Source organism: Pollachius pollachius (genome assembly GCF_949987615.1).
Source record: "Pollachius pollachius genome assembly, chromosome: 3".
In the NCBI taxonomy this organism is placed as follows: Eukaryota; Metazoa; Chordata; class Actinopteri; order Gadiformes; family Gadidae; genus Pollachius; species Pollachius pollachius.
The window spans coordinates 30,916,957-30,938,659 of NC_136936.1; the positions used below are offsets into that span (position 1 = coordinate 30,916,957).

At 45.5% G+C, this 21,703-nt stretch overlaps 1 protein-coding gene across 1 annotated transcript; it reads right to left on the reverse strand.

Annotated features, from left to right (window-relative positions):
- Positions 1–144: 144 nt before the first annotated feature.
- Positions 145–21,424, reverse strand: smarcal1 (SWI/SNF related, matrix associated, actin dependent regulator of chromatin, subfamily a-like 1). The gene is made up of 16 exons (XM_079731414.1): positions 20,513–21,424; positions 20,337–20,387; positions 17,531–17,794; positions 17,355–17,405; positions 14,943–15,126; positions 12,425–12,575; positions 10,220–10,384; positions 9,686–9,751; positions 8,901–9,041; positions 7,325–7,543; positions 6,076–6,146; positions 5,475–5,577; positions 4,136–4,318; positions 1,040–1,140; positions 867–963; positions 145–357 (listed from the first exon to the last, which is right to left on the reverse strand). The coding sequence occupies exons 1-16, from the start codon at positions 21,129–21,131 to the stop codon at positions 166–168; spliced, it is 2,658 nt and encodes an 885-aa protein (XP_079587540.1). The 5' UTR covers positions 21,132–21,424; the 3' UTR covers positions 145–165.
- Between the last annotated feature and the right edge of the window lie 279 nt (positions 21,425–21,703).

The following is a 21,703-nucleotide window of genomic DNA, read 5'->3' on the forward strand; positions in this document are numbered from 1 at the left end:
CTCAGAGCATCCTCTATCACTATGGCAACCAGGAGAGATGCACTGAAGACTTGTTCTTTATTTTAAAAGGAAATATAGTTTATTGTGTTACTTATATACAACATATACTAATCCAACAGACATGATACATGATACAGTCGACCAGTGTTTCTATTTCTATCTGAATTATTGTTGGACACGCCGCCTCTTGCTGGGGCTCTGGGCCTCCTCAAGGAATGGGGAGGCCTCTGATGCTCTGTCGTCACAGTCCTCCACAGCCTCCACCGCCTCCAGAAGCAGCTCCTCGTCCCAACCGTCCTTCTCAGAGAAGGACCTCTGAAACATCTCTGTGATGGTGCTCTGCTGCCGGTCCGGGACCTACAAACACAACGGGTGGTCTACACATGAGACTGAACTGTTACACTAACTAACAACTAACTACTGAGGGATAATGAACAGTAAGGAGCAGGTGGGGGTAAGGCACTCGCTGAACGATGCCTACAGGTAGAAGCTAAGGATATTGGGGATCAAACCCAGTATACCTTTGGGTTAGGAATCACACAAGATTATCACTGCAACACACACGGTCCCTGTATCTGGTGAAGGTAACACACACACACACGGTCCCTGTATTTGGTGAAGGTAACACACACACACACGGTCCCTGTATCTGGTGAAGGCAACACACACACACACGGTCCCTGTATCTGGTGAAGGCAACACACACACATGGTCCCTGTATCTGGTGAAGGCAACACACACACACAGTCCCTGTATCTGGTGAAGGTAACACACACACACGTCCCCTGTATATGGGGAAGGCAGTGACCCAGACACATACACACAGACCCTGTGTCTGGGAAGGCAGTGTCCAAGCAGGGCCTCACCTTGGAGTGGAAGCTGGCGCTGAGGGCCTTGTCTGAGAGGTTGGACTCCGACAGACCGACCTTCTCCAGGATGTTCATCTTCTCCTGGATCATGGGCCTGGAGGAAGCACATAAAATGCATCAGACACCGCCCTCCCCATGTATGGAGCCCTGCCTGCCTGGGGGGGTCGTACCAGAGGTGGTCGTCTGCGGTGCCCTTGGCCACCAGGTAGTGGATGTCCACGTTGCTGGTCTGCCCGATACGGTGCACCCGATCCTCTGCCTGGATCAGCACCTGGACCAGAGGAACCACAGTAACAGCTCACACCTGTTTACTGTGTGATGGAAAATCCACATGTTGTATTGTTTTCTTTAGTCTATCTATGAACTTAAGTTTTGTTACTATTTTGTGAGATATATACAGTGGGGCAAAAAAGTATTTAGTCAGCCACCAATTGTGCAAGTTCTCCCACTTAAAAAGACGAGAGAGGCCTGTAATTTTCATCATAGGTAAACCTCAGCTATGAAAGACAAAATGAAAAAGAAATCCAGAAAATCACATTGTCTGATTTTTTAAGAATTTATTTGCAAATTATGGTGGAAAATAAGTATTTGGTCACCTACAAACCAGCAAGATTTCTGGCTGTCACAGACCTGTAACTTCTTCTTCTTTAAGAGGCTGTTTACCTGTATTAATGGCACATGTTTGAACTCCTTATCAGTATAAAAGACACCTGTCCACAACCTCAAACAGTCACACTCCAAACTCCACTATGGCCAAGACCAAAGAGCTGTCAAAGGACACCAGAAACACAATTGTAGACCTGCACCAGGCTGGGAAGTCTGAATCTGCAATAGGTAAGCAGCTTGGTGTGAAGAAATCAACTGTGGGAGCAATTATTAGGAAATGGAATACATACAAGACCACTGATAATCTCCCTCGATCTGGGGCTCCACGCAAGATCTCATCCTGTGGGGTCAAAATGATCACAAGAACGGTGAACAAAAATCCCAGAACCACACAGGGGAACCTAGTGAATGACCTCCAGTAGCTGGGACCAAAGTAACAAAGGCTACCATCACTAACACACTACGCCGCCAGGGACTCAAATCCTGCAGTGCCAGACGTGTCCCCCTGCTAAAGCCAGTGCATGTCCGGGCCCATTTGAAGTTTGCTAGAGAGCATTTGGATGATCCAGAACAGGATTGGGAGAATGTCATATGGTCAGATGAAACCAAAATAGAACTTTTTGGTAAAAACTCAACTCGTCGTGTTTGGAGAAGAAAGAATGCTGAGCTGCATCCAAAGAACACCATACCTACAGTGATGCATGGGGGTGGAAACATCATGCTTTGGGGCTGTTTTTCTGCCAAGGGACCAGGACGTCTGATCCGTGTGACGCAAAGAATGAATTGGGCCATGTATCGTGAGATTTTGAGTGAAAACCTCCTTCCATCAGCAAGGGCACTGAAGATGAAACGTGGCTGGGTCTTTCAGCATGACAATGACCCCAAACACACCGCCCGGGCAACGAAGGAGTGGCTTCGTAAGAAGCATTTCAAGGTCGTGGAGTGGCCTAGCCAGTCTCCAGATCTCAACCCCATAGAAAATCTTTGGAGGGAGTTGAAAGTCTGTGTTGCCCAGCGAAGGCCCAAAAACATCACTGCTCTAGAGGAGATGTGCATAGAGGAATGGGCCAAAATACCAGCAGCAGTGTGTGAAAACCTTGTAAAGACTTACAGAAAACGTTTGACCTCTGTCATTGCGAACAAAGGGCATGTAACAAAGTATTGAGATGACCTTTTGTTATTGACCAAATACTTATTTTCCACCATAATTTGCAAATAAATTCTTTAAAAATCTGTGATTTTCTAGATTTTTTATTTCATTTTGTCTCTCATAGCTGAGGTATACCTATGATGAAAATTACAGGCCTCTCTCATCTTTTTAAGTGGGAGAACTTGCACAATTGGTGGCTGACTAAATACTTTTTTGCCCCACTGTATATGTATACATTGCCTACCTTCTATACTCATTGGGGGTCATCTAAAGTGTGAACCTTTAAGTTTTTTGTGATGCATAATATTGCCTGCATCTTCCTATGTCTTCTTTATGATGTGATCTGTTGCAATGCAACAGATCCATGCAATCCTTTGATGTGTGGGCCTGTTCCTTGACCCCCTGGCTAGCGTTGAGGAAGCAAAAGGTTACATGGCACGGCTGTGAACCCCTTCAATGCCATCCTGGGGAGCTTTGATTATAGAGATTACCATCTGGTAAAACAAAGCCTTTTGGTTTATTGGGGGACAGACCCTCCTCCAGAAACCAACCTAAGTGAATAAGAACTCATTACTTGGAACACTCGGTGAACTTCTCCTAGCGTACCTTTAGAGAATGAAGTAAGACGCAGGGCGAACTCCCATCTGAGGCCTCAGATTATTGTATTGTATGCCTGTTTTATTATTTGTTGATGCATATTGAGATGTATCTTTGTTCATACTTTTATTACAAATATATGTGACCAGCAATTGCCTACAAGTATTGTGTGCTTTTTGCATCTAAATATCTCACCTGTCTTAGACGCAATGTCTGATAGAGAAATTGCCACGACAACTGCAATACAGTTGATAAAATACAGTGTATCGACTACAGTCAACCATCCACTGTTTAAAGAAGATAAAGCTTACAATAAATACAATTTAAGATTTAATTTAAGATAAGATGAGTTTCATCTCATCACAGAAACAGAAGAATTCCCTTGCAGTGGCTTTATGATTCTAGACCCATGTGGTTAAAGGAGTGGCTAGGGTTAAGGTATCTTAACCCAACCATACCCTACTGTACTCCTGCAGAGCGCTGTTCCTCCTACTGTACCCCTGCAGACTGTGGCTCCTCCTACTGTACCCCTGCAGACTGTGGTTCCTCCTACTGTACCCCTGCAGACTGTGGCTCCTCCTACTGTACCCCTGCAGACTGTGGCTCCTCCTACTGTACCCCTGCAGACTGTGGCTCCTCCTACTGTACCCCTGCAGACTGTGGCTCCTCCTACTGTACCCCTGCAGACTGTGGTTCCTCCTACTGTACCCCTGCAGACTGTGGCTCCTCCTACTGTACCCCTGCAGACTGTGGCTCCTCCTACTGTACCCCTGCAGACTGTGGCTCCTCCTACTGTACCCCTGCAGACTGTGGCTCCTCCTACTGTACCCCTGCAGACTGTGGCTCCTCCTACTGTACCCCTGCAGACTGTGGCTCCTCCTACTGTACCCCTGCAGACTGTGGCTCCTCCTACCCCGGGATTCCAGAAGAGCTCGGCGAACACCACCAGGTTGGCAGCATGCAGGGTGATGCCCATGTTGGCGGCGGTGATGGAGAGCACGGCCACGCAGCTGCCCGTCCCGTGCTGGAAGAGCTCACACAGCTGCTGGCGCTCGGCCGACGGTGTGCTGCCGTCGATGCGGATGAACGGCACACTCTGGGGAGAACCGGGGCTTTAGGTTCATTAACATTTATTTTATCCAATGCGACTTACAATAAGTAGATCAGTCAGACGAAAGAGAAACAACAATATATGGCTGTCGGTACAGTAAGGATGTTCATAGAAACAAGTGCCAAGCACTAACAACTGTTAGTTGAACCCATTTCTCGTATACAACAAAGTAGCTAGGAGAAGATGCTACACAACTAAGTGCTGTAACTAAGTAGGACACACAATAAGTGCGTACATTAAGTGCCAGGACGTACAAAATACAATAAGTAGGAGGGGTGGGACGGGGTGGCTATGCAGAGTCCAGGTGAACACTGAACAGACCGATTCAGATGGAGGAACACTGCCCCTCAGGAAGCATTTTATACTGTTAGAAAATAAAAATGTAACTACTATACTAGTAACTACTATACTAGAAGATAATGAGGATTGCCGTTAATAGATGCTATCTAAAAAGCTGGTTTGGAGTGGAATCCTCTTTTTTCAGTTGTGCTGGGAAACACACTGTAGCGGAAATGTCTCTTGTTAAGACGAGAACTCAAAGAGCAGTCCAAGGCGGTGGGTGTGGGCAGGTATTGACTCTGAGCCTGCAAGCCGCTACTAGCTTCCCCTTCAGGTCACTGCAGATGAACAGACAGGGAGACCAGCAGTACACAGACCTATCTCTAATCCCCAATAATACTGATTAATAGGATTACAATGTGAGATTATAAGGGGAAATTGATATATTCTGTATTAATAACTAGACATGACCACTGCTCTTCTTCTGAAACACAAACAACTTTGACATCAATGCATTATGGATAGGGTAGCAGGAGTGGTGAATACAAAAAGGTGTCAGAAAACAAATTCTCGCTTTTAACCTAATCCTGATATTGATTATAAATGATGGAAAACCTCAGCTGATTGAGAGAGAAAAGCTGTTGAATTTAACAGATGAAGCATCAACACAGCAGCTCAATGTCTCTATTCGACTGTTGGACACTGCAGGACTAAATAAATTAAAAGGTCAGGACTATAAAGGTTGAGATCAAGGAGCCATCAGACCAAGACAGAGACCTTCTCAACCAGAACAGGCCCACAGAGAACGGGCCAACCAGGAGCCTGACCTGACCCCGACCATGAAGACCAACAGCTCACTGACCTTTTTCCCCAGCTCCTCTGTGATGCTGTCCAGCACCGTCTTATGATGGGCGAACACCAGGAACTTCTCCCTTCCACACTCCAGCATATCCATGATGTACTCCCTGGAAGAGACCACACATCACACACATGGAAAACACATCTCTTCACCCATTATGTACCACACACAATGGACACTGGGAGCTGCCCAGAACAACCAGTATCCTACTGGTGAAGCTGCCCAGGACCACCAGTCTCCTACTGATGGGATACTGAAGCTTCCAGGATAACCAGTCTCTTACAGGTGGGACACTGGGAGCTGCACAGCACAACCAGTTTCCTACTGGTGGGATAACAAAGCTTCCAGGATAACCAGTCTCTTACAGGTGGGACACTGGGAGAAGCCCATTACATCAGTTTCCTACTGGTGGGATAACAAAGCTTCCAGGATAACCAGTCTCTTACAGGTTGGACACTGGGAGCTGCCCATTACAATCAGTCTGTTACTGGTGCGATACTGTGAGCTGCCCAGGAGAACCACTCTCCTACTGGTGGGGCACTGGGAGCTTCTACTGTTCCTGGTTTGATGGAGCCTCAGATGGAGAGCCTCCCAGTGTACGTACGTGATGGCCTGGATCTTGGCATCGGCCGTGTGGTTGTAGAAGACGAGCAGGGCTTCCTTCTCCTTGTTCTTCTACAGAGGAGGACAGATAGAGGCTGGTGAGATAGGAAGCGGCAGAGAGGTCTGATCATCTGATAAGATGAGCCACCACCAGGCCATTAGCGTTCAGAGCACTACCACATGCATCAAGGTCGCCGGGCGCCAAGCAAAGAGTCTTCAGACTATTTGTTTTTATTGTAAAGGGTGTTTTTCATTGGTCAGAATGATATGGGCCTTTAAATTGTGAAAGGCCACTTTGGTTGGAGTGGCAGAATGGGAGAGTGGCTTTGAAACGGTCCTAATCACACTTCATTATGTGGATGAGGTGTTGTTCCGCCGTGGATGAGAGGCTGTTATTAGGCCTACATTAGTACGCGTCTCATCCCAGTTCTTTACATCTGGCCACACATTCATGTGGAAGCAGACATGTGCAGTGGGCGGTGCTGAAGGGCAGAAGTTCCGCCTCCCGGCTAACCGCAATGTTTACAACTTACATTTACATTTACATTTAGGGCATTTATCAGACGCTTTTATCCAAAGCGACTTACAATAAGTGCATTTGTTACAATAAGTACATTTGTCATAAGAAGTGAAACAATATATCGCTGTCGGTACAGTAAAGATGTTCATAGAAGTGCAAGTATTACAATCGCTAGGCTAACCCATTCCCCGTGTAAAGCAGCGATAGCAGCTACTGTAGATGCTACACAATTAAGTACCTTGAATAAGTGCAATGTACAAGTGCCAGGACGTACAACATTCAATGGTGGCTGTGCATTGGTTTCTATGCAGAGTCGAGATGAACTCTGAACAGGTGAGTTTTGAGTCTTTTGCGAAAGCTGGTGAGCGACTCTGCGGTCCTGACATCGGTAGGGAGCTCGTTCCACCACTGAGGTCCCAAAACTTCTCTGGGCTGTGAATTTGCCGTCGGCAAGTAGCGAGTACCCCAGTCTCACAGCAGACTGGGCTACTCGGGATGGGGGCCTTAAAGCGACATGATACAACACTGAATGTTTTTGAAAGATGCTGAAATAGTGTATGAATAATAAGGGGTACTGTTAACATACAGGCATGTAACCATAATCTAGTAGTAACTTCAGATGCAATTATTAACCCTAAAAAAGCATGGGATATGGGATCGTTAAATATTTTCCTTTCCATGCCATCCCCCCAGGATACCCCGGAACCATGTGAGAAGACGGGAGACTTGCGTTTGACTGCTGCTTGGCCAGCTCCCTGGCCGCCGCCCCCAGGGCCGCCTTGGTGCGGGCGCCGACCGCGTCGATGGTCACCGCCACCACCTTGCGCTGCTTGGCCGGCAGCTGGGACATTACCTCTGTCTTCAGGCGGCGCAGCATCAGGCTCTCCTGCAGCAGCAGCCGCAGCTCGCCCAGGTGGGAGGAGCCAGAGTAGTCCCAGCCCCAGGTCAGCTAGAGGGAGAGACAGAGGAGTCCCAGCCCCGGGTCAGCTAGAGGGAGAGACAGAGGAGTCCCAGCCCCGGGTCAGCTAGAGGGAGAGACAGAGGAGTCCCAGCCCCGGGTCAGCTAGAGGGAGAGACAGAGGAGTCCCAGCCCCGGGTCAGCTAGAGGGAGAGACAGAGGAGTCCCAGCCCCGGGTCAGCTAGAGGGAGAGACAGAGGAGTCCCAGCCCCGGGTCAGCTAGAGGGAGAGACAGAGGAGTCCCAGCCCCGGGTCAGCTAGAGGGAGAGACAGAGGAGTCCCAGCCCCGGGTCAGCTAAAGGGAGAGACAGAGGAGTCCCAGCCCCGGGTCAGCTAGAGGGAGAGACAGAGGAGTCCCAGCCCCGGGTCAGCTAGAGGGAGAGACAGAGGAGTCCCAGCCCCGGGTCAGCTAGAGGGAGAGACAGAGGAGTCCCAGCCCCGGGTCAGCTAGAGGGAGAGACAGAGGAGTCCCAGCCCCGGGTCAGCTAAAGGGAGAGACAGAGGAGTCCCAGCCCCGGGTCAGCTAGAGGGAGAAGTTTGGGGACAGAGATGTCGAGGTAGAAGAGAGATCTACTTCACCTCCCTTTATTATGAAGCGTTCACTTGCAAACGACCTCAACTCGAAATATTACTTAAAAATGTCAACATTTCAAAAGTCGAATGATTAATCAAAATAAAATAACATAAATATATTACACAGCTACTGTTAATTAACATTAAATTATAATAATAATAATAATAATAATAATAGGGATAAAAGCGGTACTGCATCCATTTTGACCTTGTTTATACTCAAAAGCCAACATATGCAGCCTCACTCATGTACGCAGAGCACGTCTCACTAAAAGTCAATTGATGCAAAAATGCATATTCCCTCAGTGACCAGGATGAGCATTACAGCATTAGGTGGAGGTTATCTGCCCTGTACTCTGAATTCCTTTGGAGGAACTCTACAGCAGAGTGGTGTAAGCGCAGAGACGTGGAGAAGGCAGATAATCCCTCCACTAAAGTCCTCTGTGCTCTGACGGTCCCTTTCAAACCCATTCAATTAAAACCCTTAATGCAGCCAGGCTTCCAGCGGGGATGTGGAGATCGCTTTGTGCTCTGTGGAATACCACTGAGAGAGCCAGAGTGTGACCTGGCAGAACCAGAGTATGACCTGACAGAACCAGAGTGTGACCTGACAGAGCCAGTGTGTGACCTGACAGAGCCAGAGTGTGACCTGACAGAGCCAGAGTGTGACCTGACAGAGCGAGTGTGTCACCTGACAGAGCCAGTGTGTGACCTGAGAGAGCCTGAGTGTGACCTGAGAGAGCCTGAGTGTGACCTGAGAGAGCCAGTGTGTTACCTGCTTGGCGTCGCAGTACCGCAGGCCGAACTCGTGGAAGCGGGGGAAGAGAGTGGGCCGGACTGCAAGCACCTGGGTATAGAGCTCGGAGGGTCTGGACATGGCCGGGGTCCCGGACAGCAGGATCACCCGCCTAGCGGCCTGGAGGGAGGGAAGTTGGGACTTGGGGGTCAGTGTGATCAGGGTCAGTTGGAGCAGGGCTGGTTCCTGAGACCGAGGGATCTCAGACCAAGGTTTCTACCTGCCTCTTGGCTAGGTGAACACCCATCATTGACGCTGATGTTGACCTACAGACCCCTGCATCTGAGCAGAAGGTTAACGTCAACTTAAAAAGGATTGTGTGCAAGTAAAAGGATGCAGACACAGGGATTTTTGATGTGCTGAAGAAAACAACACGTTTAATGTGTGTGGGTTAGAAGCCCAGCCAACAGAGGAATGGGGTGGGGCCACAGACCTCTAGCATGACAAATTTCCCTCTAATTGCATTGCATCATTGCATCATGGGCTGTTGCATGGCCCTGCATCATCCAGCTCCATTAATGTATGCCGTTTTGTACTTGAAATGCACGGACCACCTGGGGTTAGTTCTCTTTGACGACATCAAAGTGCCCAAAGGAAGTTGTGGTGGTGAAGCCTGCTGAGACCATAACCATACAGCGGCTCATTTTCACACTCTTCTACTGCAGCTTCATGTCAAGAAATTTAGATTAGCTTCCTAGTGGGGGCTCCCTGTTACAGGCTAGCTCTGCCTCCGTCAGAACAAGTGGAGGTGAGGAGCAGGATACCTTGAGCAGAGGCAGCGCTGCTTTACAGCGGGCCGTCTTCATGTTCTTCAGGAAGTGGGACTCGTCCTGCAGGGAGGTAAAACAATACAATCACAGAGTCATACCATCACTCAGGTCCATCCCAGATCAAGCATCTACTGGCGACAGTAGCTCAGGGGGTAGAGTGTGTAGTAACCCCTCTGGCTCCTCCTATCTGAGTGTCGAGGTGTCCCTGAGCAAGACCCCTCTCGCTGACTGCTTCTGATGAGCTGGCTGCTGTCGCCCTGCGTGGTCAACTCCACCTTCTGTGTGTGAATATGGGCATGAATGGTTGTAAGTCGCTTTGGATGAAAGCGTCAGCAAAATCCCCAGAATGTAAATCTACTGGGAAACATTCTGGTCAGGTTTACAGCTATTTACTTTTAAAATTTGATGAAACTAGACTTCCGGTGGAGTCAGATACATGTAATTCAGGAGTAGGTAGGGGGTCTTCATCGAGGACCCCTTACTGTAGGCTGCAGACCCTCAAACCCAAGCCCTGGGGCGACCACTGACCATGATGAGCACATGGAAGGGCTTGGCGGCCTGCTGCTGCTTCTCCATCCTGCTGAGGAGGTCATAGCTGACGATGTTGACCAGGCCCCCCCGCAGCTCATCCTTGGCCTTCACCACCACGTTGATGCTGTCCGCCTCCAGCAAGGGCAGCCAGCGCCGGAAGGCCTGCAGGGACACCACAGCGTGAAGGGATAGGCACACCATTCAAGACAACTTAACATTTGCCAGCCAAAACCAACGGCAGCAGGTGGGATCGACTGGCATGTCAGTGAAGGGAGGGTAAAAAACACCGTTCTCTGTCCCAGAGTGATGGTTTCACTAGCCTCTTTGTGAATCTGAATACATAGAAAGGCATCTTGATAGTTTTAGAGCATTTAGAGCTAAATTGACTCAAACTATGCTCAAACTGCACATGCTCAGATGTCCCCCAGGGATCAGCCGGCCCCACCACTTCTGAACCCAGCGCTCACTGGCTCCCAATAACTCCTGAACCCAGCGCTCACTGGCTCCCAATAACTCCTGAACCCAGCGCTCACTGGCTCCCAATAACTCCTGAACCCAGCGCTCACTGGCTCCCAATAACTCCTGAACCCAGCGCTCACTGGCTCCCAATAACTCCTGAACCCAGCGCTCACTGGCTCCCAATAACTCCTGAACCCAGCGCTCACTGGCTCCCAATAACTCCTGAACCCAGCGCTCACTGGCTCCCAATAACTCCTGAACCCAGCGCTCACTGGCTCCCAATAACTCCTGAACCCAGCGCTCACTGGCTCCCAATAACTCTGGCTCCCCCCCCCCCCCCCCCCCCCGCGCTGAGGGAAGCCCCAGGCAGAGATAAAGGACTGTCATTGTCCTCCAACGTGCGACGCACTGTGACGAGTCTCTTTCTCAACCGCTGTCTCCAGGCCTCTGATTACTGTAATGGATTTGATGCAAAGGAAGAGCTAGGGCCGCTGGCAGGAGAACCATTTACAGCCCTGACAGAGCGCACGTCTTATCAGCTGACAGCAGACAGATGAGGCCAGCTCGAAACGCACCGCAGCCCAGCGGCGCATAACCAGGCTAGAGATGAGAGGGGGAGGGCGGAGGAATGAGGGAGAGCCAGGAGGTGTGAAACACTGGAGTGAGGATAGATAAGGACCTTGATGTACTGATGTTCTGATGATGTCAACAAAATAAACGACCTCAAGGCATCTGCATGCAGGTGGAAGCAGAATCCATGGTGATCAAAGTAACGCCCGTGAATAGATGAACAACCAGCATAGTTTATTCTTATAAATGTCAGCCGTCTCCTGCCAGGGGAGTGATTCATTGGTGTTATTATCCACTGCACCATTAACACAAAGTAAGAGATGCATTAAAGTCAAATCCTCCCTCTGCCCTCCTCAGAAGAGGGGGTGGGGCACTACCATTCCTGGAAACACAGAAGGGCTCTGAACAAGACACCAGTAATAAAATGGTTAGGGAGCAGAAGTGTGAGTGCTCAGGGTAGCTGGAGATGTGATGCACCATGGTGTGCACTGGCAGCATCTCGACCAAATACCAAAAGAGGGATATTGCATAATCAATACATAAACACTTTACCCCGTCACATGAAATCATACATATTTTAAAATAAATATTTGTACTTGTACTTTAAACCCCAGCTAACCTACATTGGTGGCCTGAAGCTAACTAGGTTAACGAGAGTCGTCTTGGTATCTAGCGTGCATGGTTCAAATATTATAAAATATATATAAGTCAATCTGTATCAATACACTTGTACAGGATTATTTACTAACATCACGGATAAGTAGAATGTTTGTTTTCTGTCAACTTGTCTGTTTTCCTGAATCCAACCACCTTAAACCAACATTAAAGGAGAACAGATTCCTCATACATCAAAAGATACTTGAGGTTTCTGAAAAGTTGCTGTGCTAGCTGATTAACTTTTACTGGAATCAACAGTCTATGAATCGATTACTATTTAACACTCTAAAGAACCGAATGCACCTCAGCCATTCCATAGGAGGAGTGCTCGTCTGAATGCTCTCAGCACTGCCCAGCTGAGCCTTCCATTGGCCAGCCCTGACGCCTCCCTCTGTCCAGCTGAGCCTCCCATTGGCCAACAATGATGCCTCCCCCTGCTAAGCTGGACCTCCCATCGGCCAGCCCTGAGAGCTCCCCCTGCCAAGCTGAGCATCCCATTGGCCTTCCCTGACGTACCTCTGCCCAGGTGAACCTGACGGAGGAGGGTGCCACCACCAGCAGCGGCCACTCCTTCCTGTAGTAGGCTGCTATGCAGATGGCCTGCACAGTCTTCCCCAGCCCCATGTCGTCGGCCAGCAGCAGGCGGCCCTCCTTGAAGACTGCAAAGCTACAGAGAACCACCACTTATGAATACTACAGCAGGGCACTCACTGGGCAAATCTTAGTACAGGTGGTTGAGGAGTGGGGGGGGGGGGCGTACAAAAAGCTTTATGGCATGACTATTGTTCTGAACAGTATTACCAATGCATTATTTATCTTTATTCTTTTTACCTGATGGAAGTCTGTTTCCTTACCCTACGAGAGGTTTTTACTTTGATAATGCATAATAATTAAAAATAATAATAATTACAAAAAGATATATATATATATATATATATATATATATATATATATATATATATATATACATACATATATTATTAATATTTTTATAATAATAATTATAATTATATTATATATTTTTTATACATTGGTAGTCAAGGCGGGGCCCTATTGTTGTTTAAGGGGTAGTTCGGAATTTTGGACATAGGGCCTGATTCTCAAGTTAGCCTTGGTGTTCTTTATCATTGGAGACAGTTTTCAACCCATTTCATTCAGTCCTTCTAGTTGCAGACTTTGCTCGTGCAAGGCTAGCGCACGGCAATGGCAGGCCTCCAGACTAACTTTATGCGTTGGTTGCACTATTGCGCCTAACTTTTTTTTTTTAGGTGCACCAGCACAAAATTTAGGTGCACCAAATTTTTCATTGCGTCGCCTTTAACACCATCAGGTCACCTTTTATCGCTCTTCATAACTTACATATAATGTGAATGATTTTTGAACAAGAATAATGGTGCGTTCCAGGCAACCCGTAACCCATGTTTTCACAACCTTCTACCCGTGAAAATGCCCTGGAACGGCAGACAAACCCGCAACTCACTACCCGTGAACTCGTACCAGACCGATTCACTCCCAGTTCCAGCTCGTAACTTACGGGCTAAAAAGTGTCCCTGGAACGCAGCATGAGGTGTAGAGAAATACATGTCTTTATTTGAAGCACAATTATAGATAAAAATAAAGTGTTTCAAGTTTTTCACTGAGCTGAAATGGAACATTTAAAACTAAAAGATTAAGCAAAATAAAACATTTCCAAATAAAAGGGCTTGTGCAGGTAGTTCAGACTCTCTGAATAATTACTCTCAGTAGTAGGGCAGGTTGGAACAGTAGGCTTAGTTTTTTTTTAATGAAAAAACATTCCATGTTTTTACCTCGCTTAATTTTCTGTTTTGTCGCGTTTATTTTCTTTATCCGTTTCAGTTACTCTGGTGCTCAGGTCGTTCGCAATTTAAAAAAAAAAAACACAAGCAGTGAACAGGACCAGAGCCAATTAAAGGCAAAGAACCGACCAAGCTCTTTCTCTTATTGGTTTAGACCACGATATGATCCTTCCATGAGTAGGGATGGGGATCATTAATATTTATTGATATCGATACCATTTTCGATACTCCTTAATGATCCGATTCTTTATCGATACCACTATCGATACTTTTCTATTAATTGGTGGAAATACGAAGCGTTTTTAGTGATGAGGAAAATATTTAGGAAATAAATAATTGCATTTTAAATTAAATATGTAATTCTTAATAAATATTGACATCAGTAGTTTTAGTTACATAAAATAAAATGATTAGAGCACTATACAACTGTATTAGTAATACAGAAACATGAATAATACAGTATTACCATGTTTCTCACCAAAAACTCAATTTACCGTTTCTTTATGTTACATTTGCCAACCTCAACACATCATCACGCAGCACATCTGAAACTTTATTTTTTACTTTTTTATTTACTTTATTTACTTTTTAAGATAACTAGCTTGTATGCTGCTGATTACAACACCCATTTCACAATTGGATTACTATTTTTAACTGACGGGACTAGCGACAATGTCTGTGTATGCAATTACCGCTCGTAGTTTGAGTGGATGATTAAGACGGGCCCATCTGTGGTGCGACAGGAGAAGGAGGAGACAGAGTCTTTTCAACTAGGAGACAGTCAAAGGTACTGCATTTGGTCTTTATTTGATGCACAATGCTAATGTGCTTGGCCATTGAGGTTGTGTTCCCCCCTATACGCCCGTTCAGCCATCCTCGCGAGCAAAGTTAGCTGCCAGACTTCACTTGTTTTACTTGTAATACCTGTTCGCTTACAATTCCATTCAAAAACATTGGTGTTGACACTTAACCAAAACTGCTCCTGACGAGCTGGCTGTCGCCTTGCATGGTTGACTCTGCCGTCGGTGTGTCAATGTGTGTATTAACCGATGTAAGTCGCTTTGGATAAAAGTGTCTGCTAAATGCCCTAATTGACAGGCAAGGGGGATTACAGGAGGGGGAATCAGGGAAGAGATGCCCTGATTGGTCTGAGGCAGGAGTGGTCTAAAATCTAAAGTTTAATATCTTAAACCTTTGGACACAAAGGCTCCACCTACTTGACCCCGTCCCTCTGGAAGGGCATGAGGCTGCTTGTGAGTGAGGGGTCGACGGCCGAGAGGTCCGCCTCCGGGACGCCGAGCGGTCGGACCACGGTCCCGTCGAACCTGGCCCCGAAGGCCTGGACCACCCCCCGGGGCAGAGGCTCCACCTCCGCGGACGCTATGGCTCCCAGCTGCTCCACTGGCCAATAGAAAGGAGAACACACAGTCAGGAAAACATGGCCGCTACGTCGGCCGATATGAGAGACATGAGCCGAGGGACTGATCGGGATTTGAGCTCTTACGTCGAGTTTAGATTGTTAAGAATGTTGAGAAATCTCTACATGTCAATGTGTAGCTAGCATGCACTAATTTAGAACAGCCACTAGCCCCGCCACGGGCGCCTGTCTGTGAAGCGACTAACATGGAGCTGATCAAACAGCCTCTAGGTCAGTGGTTCTCAAACTTTTTATACCGCGTACCGCCACAGAAAATATTTGTCTCCCCAAGTACCACCATTATGACAGATGTTATAAAATATAACATACAGTAGCGTAGGCCTGTGGCCCTATTCAGCTACGCACATCTCATGCAGTAGGCACATTCTTAAAAATAATATTTATTTTTAGCTGTTGTCAGCTGTACAAAGTGGTAGCACTAAAACAGAGACACGGAAACACATACACATACACTCACAGCAAGTGAGAACATGATCTCATGGTAAATGTATTTCCATTCGTACAGTGGCGGCTGGTGGTTTTAAAGTGAGGGAGGAAGGACTGCGTGCTTTGTTGCCATTGGCCTGCTTGCACTGTTAGTGGTTTATGGTGGCATAAGTGAGACTCAAGTTGTTTCAGGGTGTTTGAGGGAACTACAAAATAGCTGGGAGGGATAATTATGTGAATTGATACAAATTCACCAGTGGCAGCATTGTACTTTGAAAGCTGGTGGGCAGCATGTCTTGGACTACAAGGGCAGAAGGTAAGGATGCAAAGCCAATTAGTCAAACAGGCCTACTCTTGATTTGTAAAACTAAATAAAAATATAACCGCAAGCGGTGATTAACGGGGTCCGAGCAAAATTAAAAGTCAAGAACACACTAATGGAAGAAATATAAATATAACATATAATTGTCATATTTAAGGAAAGACGTTCCACTTATAAACCTGAACTGCAGCCTCATTCACATGGTCAAAATGTCTATTGATAAGCACACAACATCCAAAAAACTCAAAGCACACATTTCTCAAATGAATTAAGGACTTTCTTCAAAGCATATACCTGAAAAATCTTTGAAATTCTGGGGAAATTAAACATTTGCAGTCAAGAACACTAACGGAAGAAATATAAATATGACAGAGTTAATTATGAAGGAAAAATGGTTAACGAAGAAGTTCCCCTTAATGCAATACTGTGTCTTGGCAGTCCGATTCTTGGAAACTAATGAGCCGGAATGTTGATTGCCTGATGAATTTCGGGTGCTATTCAATGTTGTGTTCCTTAAATGAGTGGCAATGACAGAATGCCGTGTTCAGCTTTTTTATAATGCTCTAATCAGGATTCAAACTCTCAACCTAAGGATCACCAGTACACGGCATTATCCCGTTGAGCCACTGACATTCCTGAACTACATGAAGCCTCATTCACATGGTGAAAATGTCAATTGGTAAGCACACAACATCAAGAAAACTCGAAGCACACATTTCACAAGAGAATTAATGGCTTTCTTAAAAGAGTACAGATCTGAAAATTTGCAATGCTAATGGTATCCACCTAATGAAAGCCGTATGATAGTTATACAATAACAAAATGGTCATATAGGCAAAATGGGTTGACACTGTGGACGTTTGGCTTTTCTATGAAATTGTGGGAAAAGTAAACCTTTTTACAGCAGAAGACTACAGTGAAAAAGATGCATCTTATTTTAGAGATTAATATGATGAAAGAATTTTGAGTCCAGGTCAATCTAGTAAAGAGAAATAAGGCTAGTTCATAAATTTTTTAAATAGCGCCAACTTTGGGTGCAGTACCACAATTTGGGTTTATGGGTAGTGGGGGGTATTGGTATCTACCTAATAGTAGTCGTATGGTTTTTTATACAATAACAAAATGGTCATAAAATAAAAATGGGCCAACTGCTCCAATTTTATTGGCCAATATTTCTCAAATGGAACTAAATAAAACAAATCCTGTTCAATGATTTTTGTGAGGCTTGGTCTAAACTTTCTTAATTCATATTTGTTACATTTACGTTGCTAACCTTATCTTTCTGAATTCCACTCTACACTCTCTCCAGTGTTTTGTGTTTATAAATCCAGCTGCAACACTTGATTTTATTTTCATTGTAGGCTTTGTTCTGAAGCTCACATCCAAGCAGTTTGGATTAGTGTAGAGGTAAGAGTGTCGTGTTAGAGCCAGGGTGCAGCTTACTGAGTCTTCTGTAGTCCTCCAGTGCAAAGTTCCACTTCCTCGTGTTCATGTCTGAGGCATATAGAAACACGTTGTTAGAAACTAACTTGACCGCTTGGCATTCAGGTTGAGGACAACGCCTGGTCATCCAACCATGCATGGGGAGGAGAGATAAGGACCAATGAACGCCGTCCCACCGTAACATCTGGACGGCATCTGCTTGAAGGCGACGATGACGTCGGCGTGGTAACCCACGTCCACCTCAAACCTTGCCGGGGACACCAGGACACACTGTCCGTGCACCGCGGCCCCCGGCCGCTGCCAGCCGCTGCACAGCTTCAGCAGGGGCCCCAGGGCCACCGCGTCGTGGGTGACCCGGCCGGGGGCCACCGTCATGTCCAGGGCCTCCATGCCCTCCAGGGGCCTCAGGAACACGGAGGTAAGGGCCCCCGCGTCCTGCACTGAGACACACAAACACAATAACCATGTGAATTGTGTTATGTGAACAGTAACAGTTTCCTTTTGGATACCAACTCTCTTCCAAAGAGTGATGCCTACTATAAAGGAGAAATCCGGTGTAAAATGGATCTGGGATATGTTTGGTATGATAACAAGTCGGAATGTTCGTTTGGGAGTAAAAAAGCACATATAGTCGCATTCTTAAGTTGGCTATTTTTAGCCGATTCTACCAAAACGCTATAAACTTGGAACGACAGGGGCATGTCTCATGGTAAAAACTAAATCGCTATTTTAAACCACTTACAAGGCTAGAAGTAGCCCGACACTTCTTTGGTAGTATAATAAGGGTCTTAACATATCAAACGAGGCAAATTATTTATTAAAGGAGACATATTATGGTGTTTTCCTAACAAGTAAACATAGTATTTGAGTTCCAGAAAACGTGTTTTTGAAGCTGTTTGCTGGAAATAGCTTTTAGGAAAAAAAATTCCCCTCTGTTTCAGTCCCTTTAGAATGCGCTGTTTCTGGTGTCTGTAGCTTTAATGCAAATGAGCTGCTGCCCATTGACCAATGAGCTGTCAGACTGAACCACAGCATGGAGGAGAAGGGATTGTTGCCGTTTGCGGACTCCTGGAGCTCTATATCTATATAATATAATATAATATAATAATAATAATAATATTAAATATGGTTATTTATATAATATTATATCTAATATCACGGCCAAAAGCTATGTGCATCTCGGATGATATTATGAATCATAAAGACTGTGTCTGACGTCTCTGGTACTTCCACAATAAGTAAAGACTCGTAGTGGGGGTTATCTCAGCCATGGTTGAGAAGAACTGGACACTGGAGTCGAAACTGACTCGCCCGTTTGGTAACTGTTGGCGGGGTACTTTCAGAAATGCATTTCCCACTCAAAAATTCATGTACAGAAATTTTTCAAAGTTTGTATGCGTGTGGGAGCACCGGAGACCTAAAACAACACCCCTAATCCCAGGAAAAGTGTTGTTTTCATAATATGTCCCCTTTAAAAAGGACATTTTATACACACAATACCAGCTTGTGACATCCGTCAACAACACGCAAGCTCTGTGTTCGCCAATCTACTTATCGATTCTTAAAGAGAAGATGGCGTCGACGGGTGTACTACTGATGGTATTGTGTGTATAAAATGTCCTTTTTAATAACAGTCTGTACACTTACAAAGTTATCAATGCCTTGTTTTATATGTTAAGACCCTTATTATACTACCAAAGTAGTAAAAAGTAGTACAAAGTGTCGGGCTACTTCTAGCCTTGTAAGTGGTTTAAAATAGCGATTTAGTTTTTACCATGAGACATGCCCCTGTCGTTCCAAGTTTATAGCGTTTTGGTAGAATCGGCTAAAAATAGCCAACTTAAGAATGCGTCTATATGCGTTTTTTTACTAAACATATCCCAGAATCATTTTACACCGGATTTCTCCTTTAAGTAATCAAACGGAAACAACTTAAAAAACATAACGTCTCAAAAATAATGCATAAGTTCAACACTTGGATCTCTTTAGTTTTCACCGCCGTGATTCTTCTTGGAAAAAGCCTCATGTCCGTAACTGAAGTAAATACCTGAGACGATTATGTTTGTCCAAATAAATACATGTACAATAGTCTGTTTATGTTTTCAAAATGTTGTCAGACATTACGTGTGACACCATGTCACATGATGTACACATGTCACATGAAATGTGACATGTGTACATTGACTTAAACAATTTTGGACTTCAGCACCCAGTCAATGTTTTACCTTTAAACTTCAAAACTTTACCAAAATAACACATTTTGATCTGTATAAGGATCAAAAAAGATTAAATATGTTTTCCTTGTTGAGAACAAGTTATAGTTCTAAAATGTTAGCTTGGTCTGAATGTGGCCCAGCCAGAGGGCTGACATCTCTCCCCCCCATACGCACGCACGCACACGCACACGCACACACACACACACACACACACACACACACACACACACACACACACACACACACACGGCCCCCAGCTGCCTTCGGATAAAGAGAAACATCTGGAACAATTTAAACGTTTTTAAATCTGTCTTCAAATTCTAGCTGAAACAGTGGGTTCACTGGCACTTTAAAAAATATATTAATTAAGAATTTTTAGGCCATCATTACATATTTACCTATTTTACAGAACCACAAAGCCACAAATGCAGCACCATTAATCTGTTGAAACTAGGCAAGGATGTATAACAGGCCAATCGTACATGCAATGGCTCAGATCACTGAGCAGGAACCATAGGGGACACCAACAACACCTTTAAAAGGGTGGATTATTCCAAAACTGTTTATATCTTTAATATTCTATTGAATATATATTTCCAATTATATCATTAATTAAGAAATAATTCATATTGGGAAAACAACTTCATGTTTTTCCGAAGTTGGACAGGACTCATGGACTACACAATAATAGTCAGTAGTCATTACTACATAGGTAGTCATACTTGTGTGCATATCTTCATAGGAACTGAAATATTGGTCTACATACTGAGCTGGCGATAGTCCTCCAGACTGAAGTTCCACATTTTTGTAGCAGGGTCTACGGTGAAGGAAGAAAAAAAAGAGTTCATGACCATCGTCGCACAATAGTAAGTCAAGTAAGTCATTTTGACAGCAATAGGTCAAATATATCAAACATGCTCATACAACATGGCAAGCACTTACCATAAGTTTTGGACTGGATGGATTTGAAAACAGCAATGAGCTCGGCATGGTAGCCCACTTCTACCCTGAAGCGGTCCTTTGAGTGAGAAACACACTTCCCTCTGGTGGAGACAAAGGGCTTTTTGGGGGGTGGTCCAGCAGTCATAGATGAACCTTTGAGCGAGGGGGGCGCCTGGGGGCTTGGGTTCGACTGAGCCACTGGTTTGCAGAAAGATCCGACCACATCACCTGAGCTACTAGGTGAGATACTAGGCTTGTTTTCAGAAGGTTTGCCACTAATACTTTGTCCCCAAGATGGAGAGTCTTTTTTAAAGGGTGGGATGAAGGGGTGATGCTGTGGTCCCAGTCTGGAGGCAGGGCTGGCGGTGGGTGCGCACTGGTTGATGGAGGACACCTGCTCAGAGGACTTTGGACTGGCAGGGTTCACATGGCCCAGCCTCCTCGCCCTGATCTCTAAAGCCTTCTTTCTATTGTCCTCGATCTTCCTCTGTTGTTCTAACGTCAGCTTAGTCGACATCGCTGGTGTGAGAAAAATAATATCTATACAATATAATATATAATAAAGCCCTCTCCGCCGAGATCTGATCCCAACTAGTTCATCGACCCCAGCTGTTATCATTCATATGATCCAGGAGGACGGGCTGACAACACTTTCGTTGAGTTTAGAGTTAGAGAGCATGCATTAATAATAATAATTATAGTGACAACTTGAAATGCTAACAGTTAAGCCGCTGACAGCTAGCCTGCTATCCTGCTAAAAGTTGAAACAACAGGAATTCGGTCGTACCTTTTAAACATAAAGCCGACGAAGCGATGCTATCGGATTAGCTTTAACTAAACCAAATAACCTATGTTAAACTAATGGATTATCCTGATCTTATTCTACGAGTTAAATCCTAAATGTTAACTTGTTTGAACAAACTGACTCGTTAGCGCGCTTTGGCCACGTCGGAAGTGACGTATCATAACAACGCGTCATGTGCCGGGTCTTTTTACCCACTTCCGCGTTTAGATTCAAACATACAATATATACCTTTCTTTATAGGTCCATGATATATACGCACTTTAATGTTCTTTCTCTTTAATGTCGGAGCAGCTGTGGGGTCCAGCTCTGTTGTTGTTTTGTAAGGCGTGTCTAAAACTACAACCGGGCGGATGACAGTAAACCATTATAAAATAACATGACACACA

Excerpts from the sequence above, each read along its gene's own strand:
- smarcal1 (XM_079731414.1), bottom strand. The coding sequence starts at position 21,131 with ATGATAACAGCTGGGGTCGATGAACTAGTTGGGATCAGATCTCGGCGG. Across the intron at positions 1,141-4,135 it reads AGCTCTTCTGGAATCCCGGG|GTGCTGATCCAGGCAGAGGA; the intron begins GTAGGAGGAGCC and ends CCTCTGGTCCAG. Across the intron at positions 964-1,039 it reads ACCGCAGACGACCACCTCTG|GCCCATGATCCAGGAGAAGA; the intron begins GTACGACCCCCC and ends TGCTTCCTCCAG.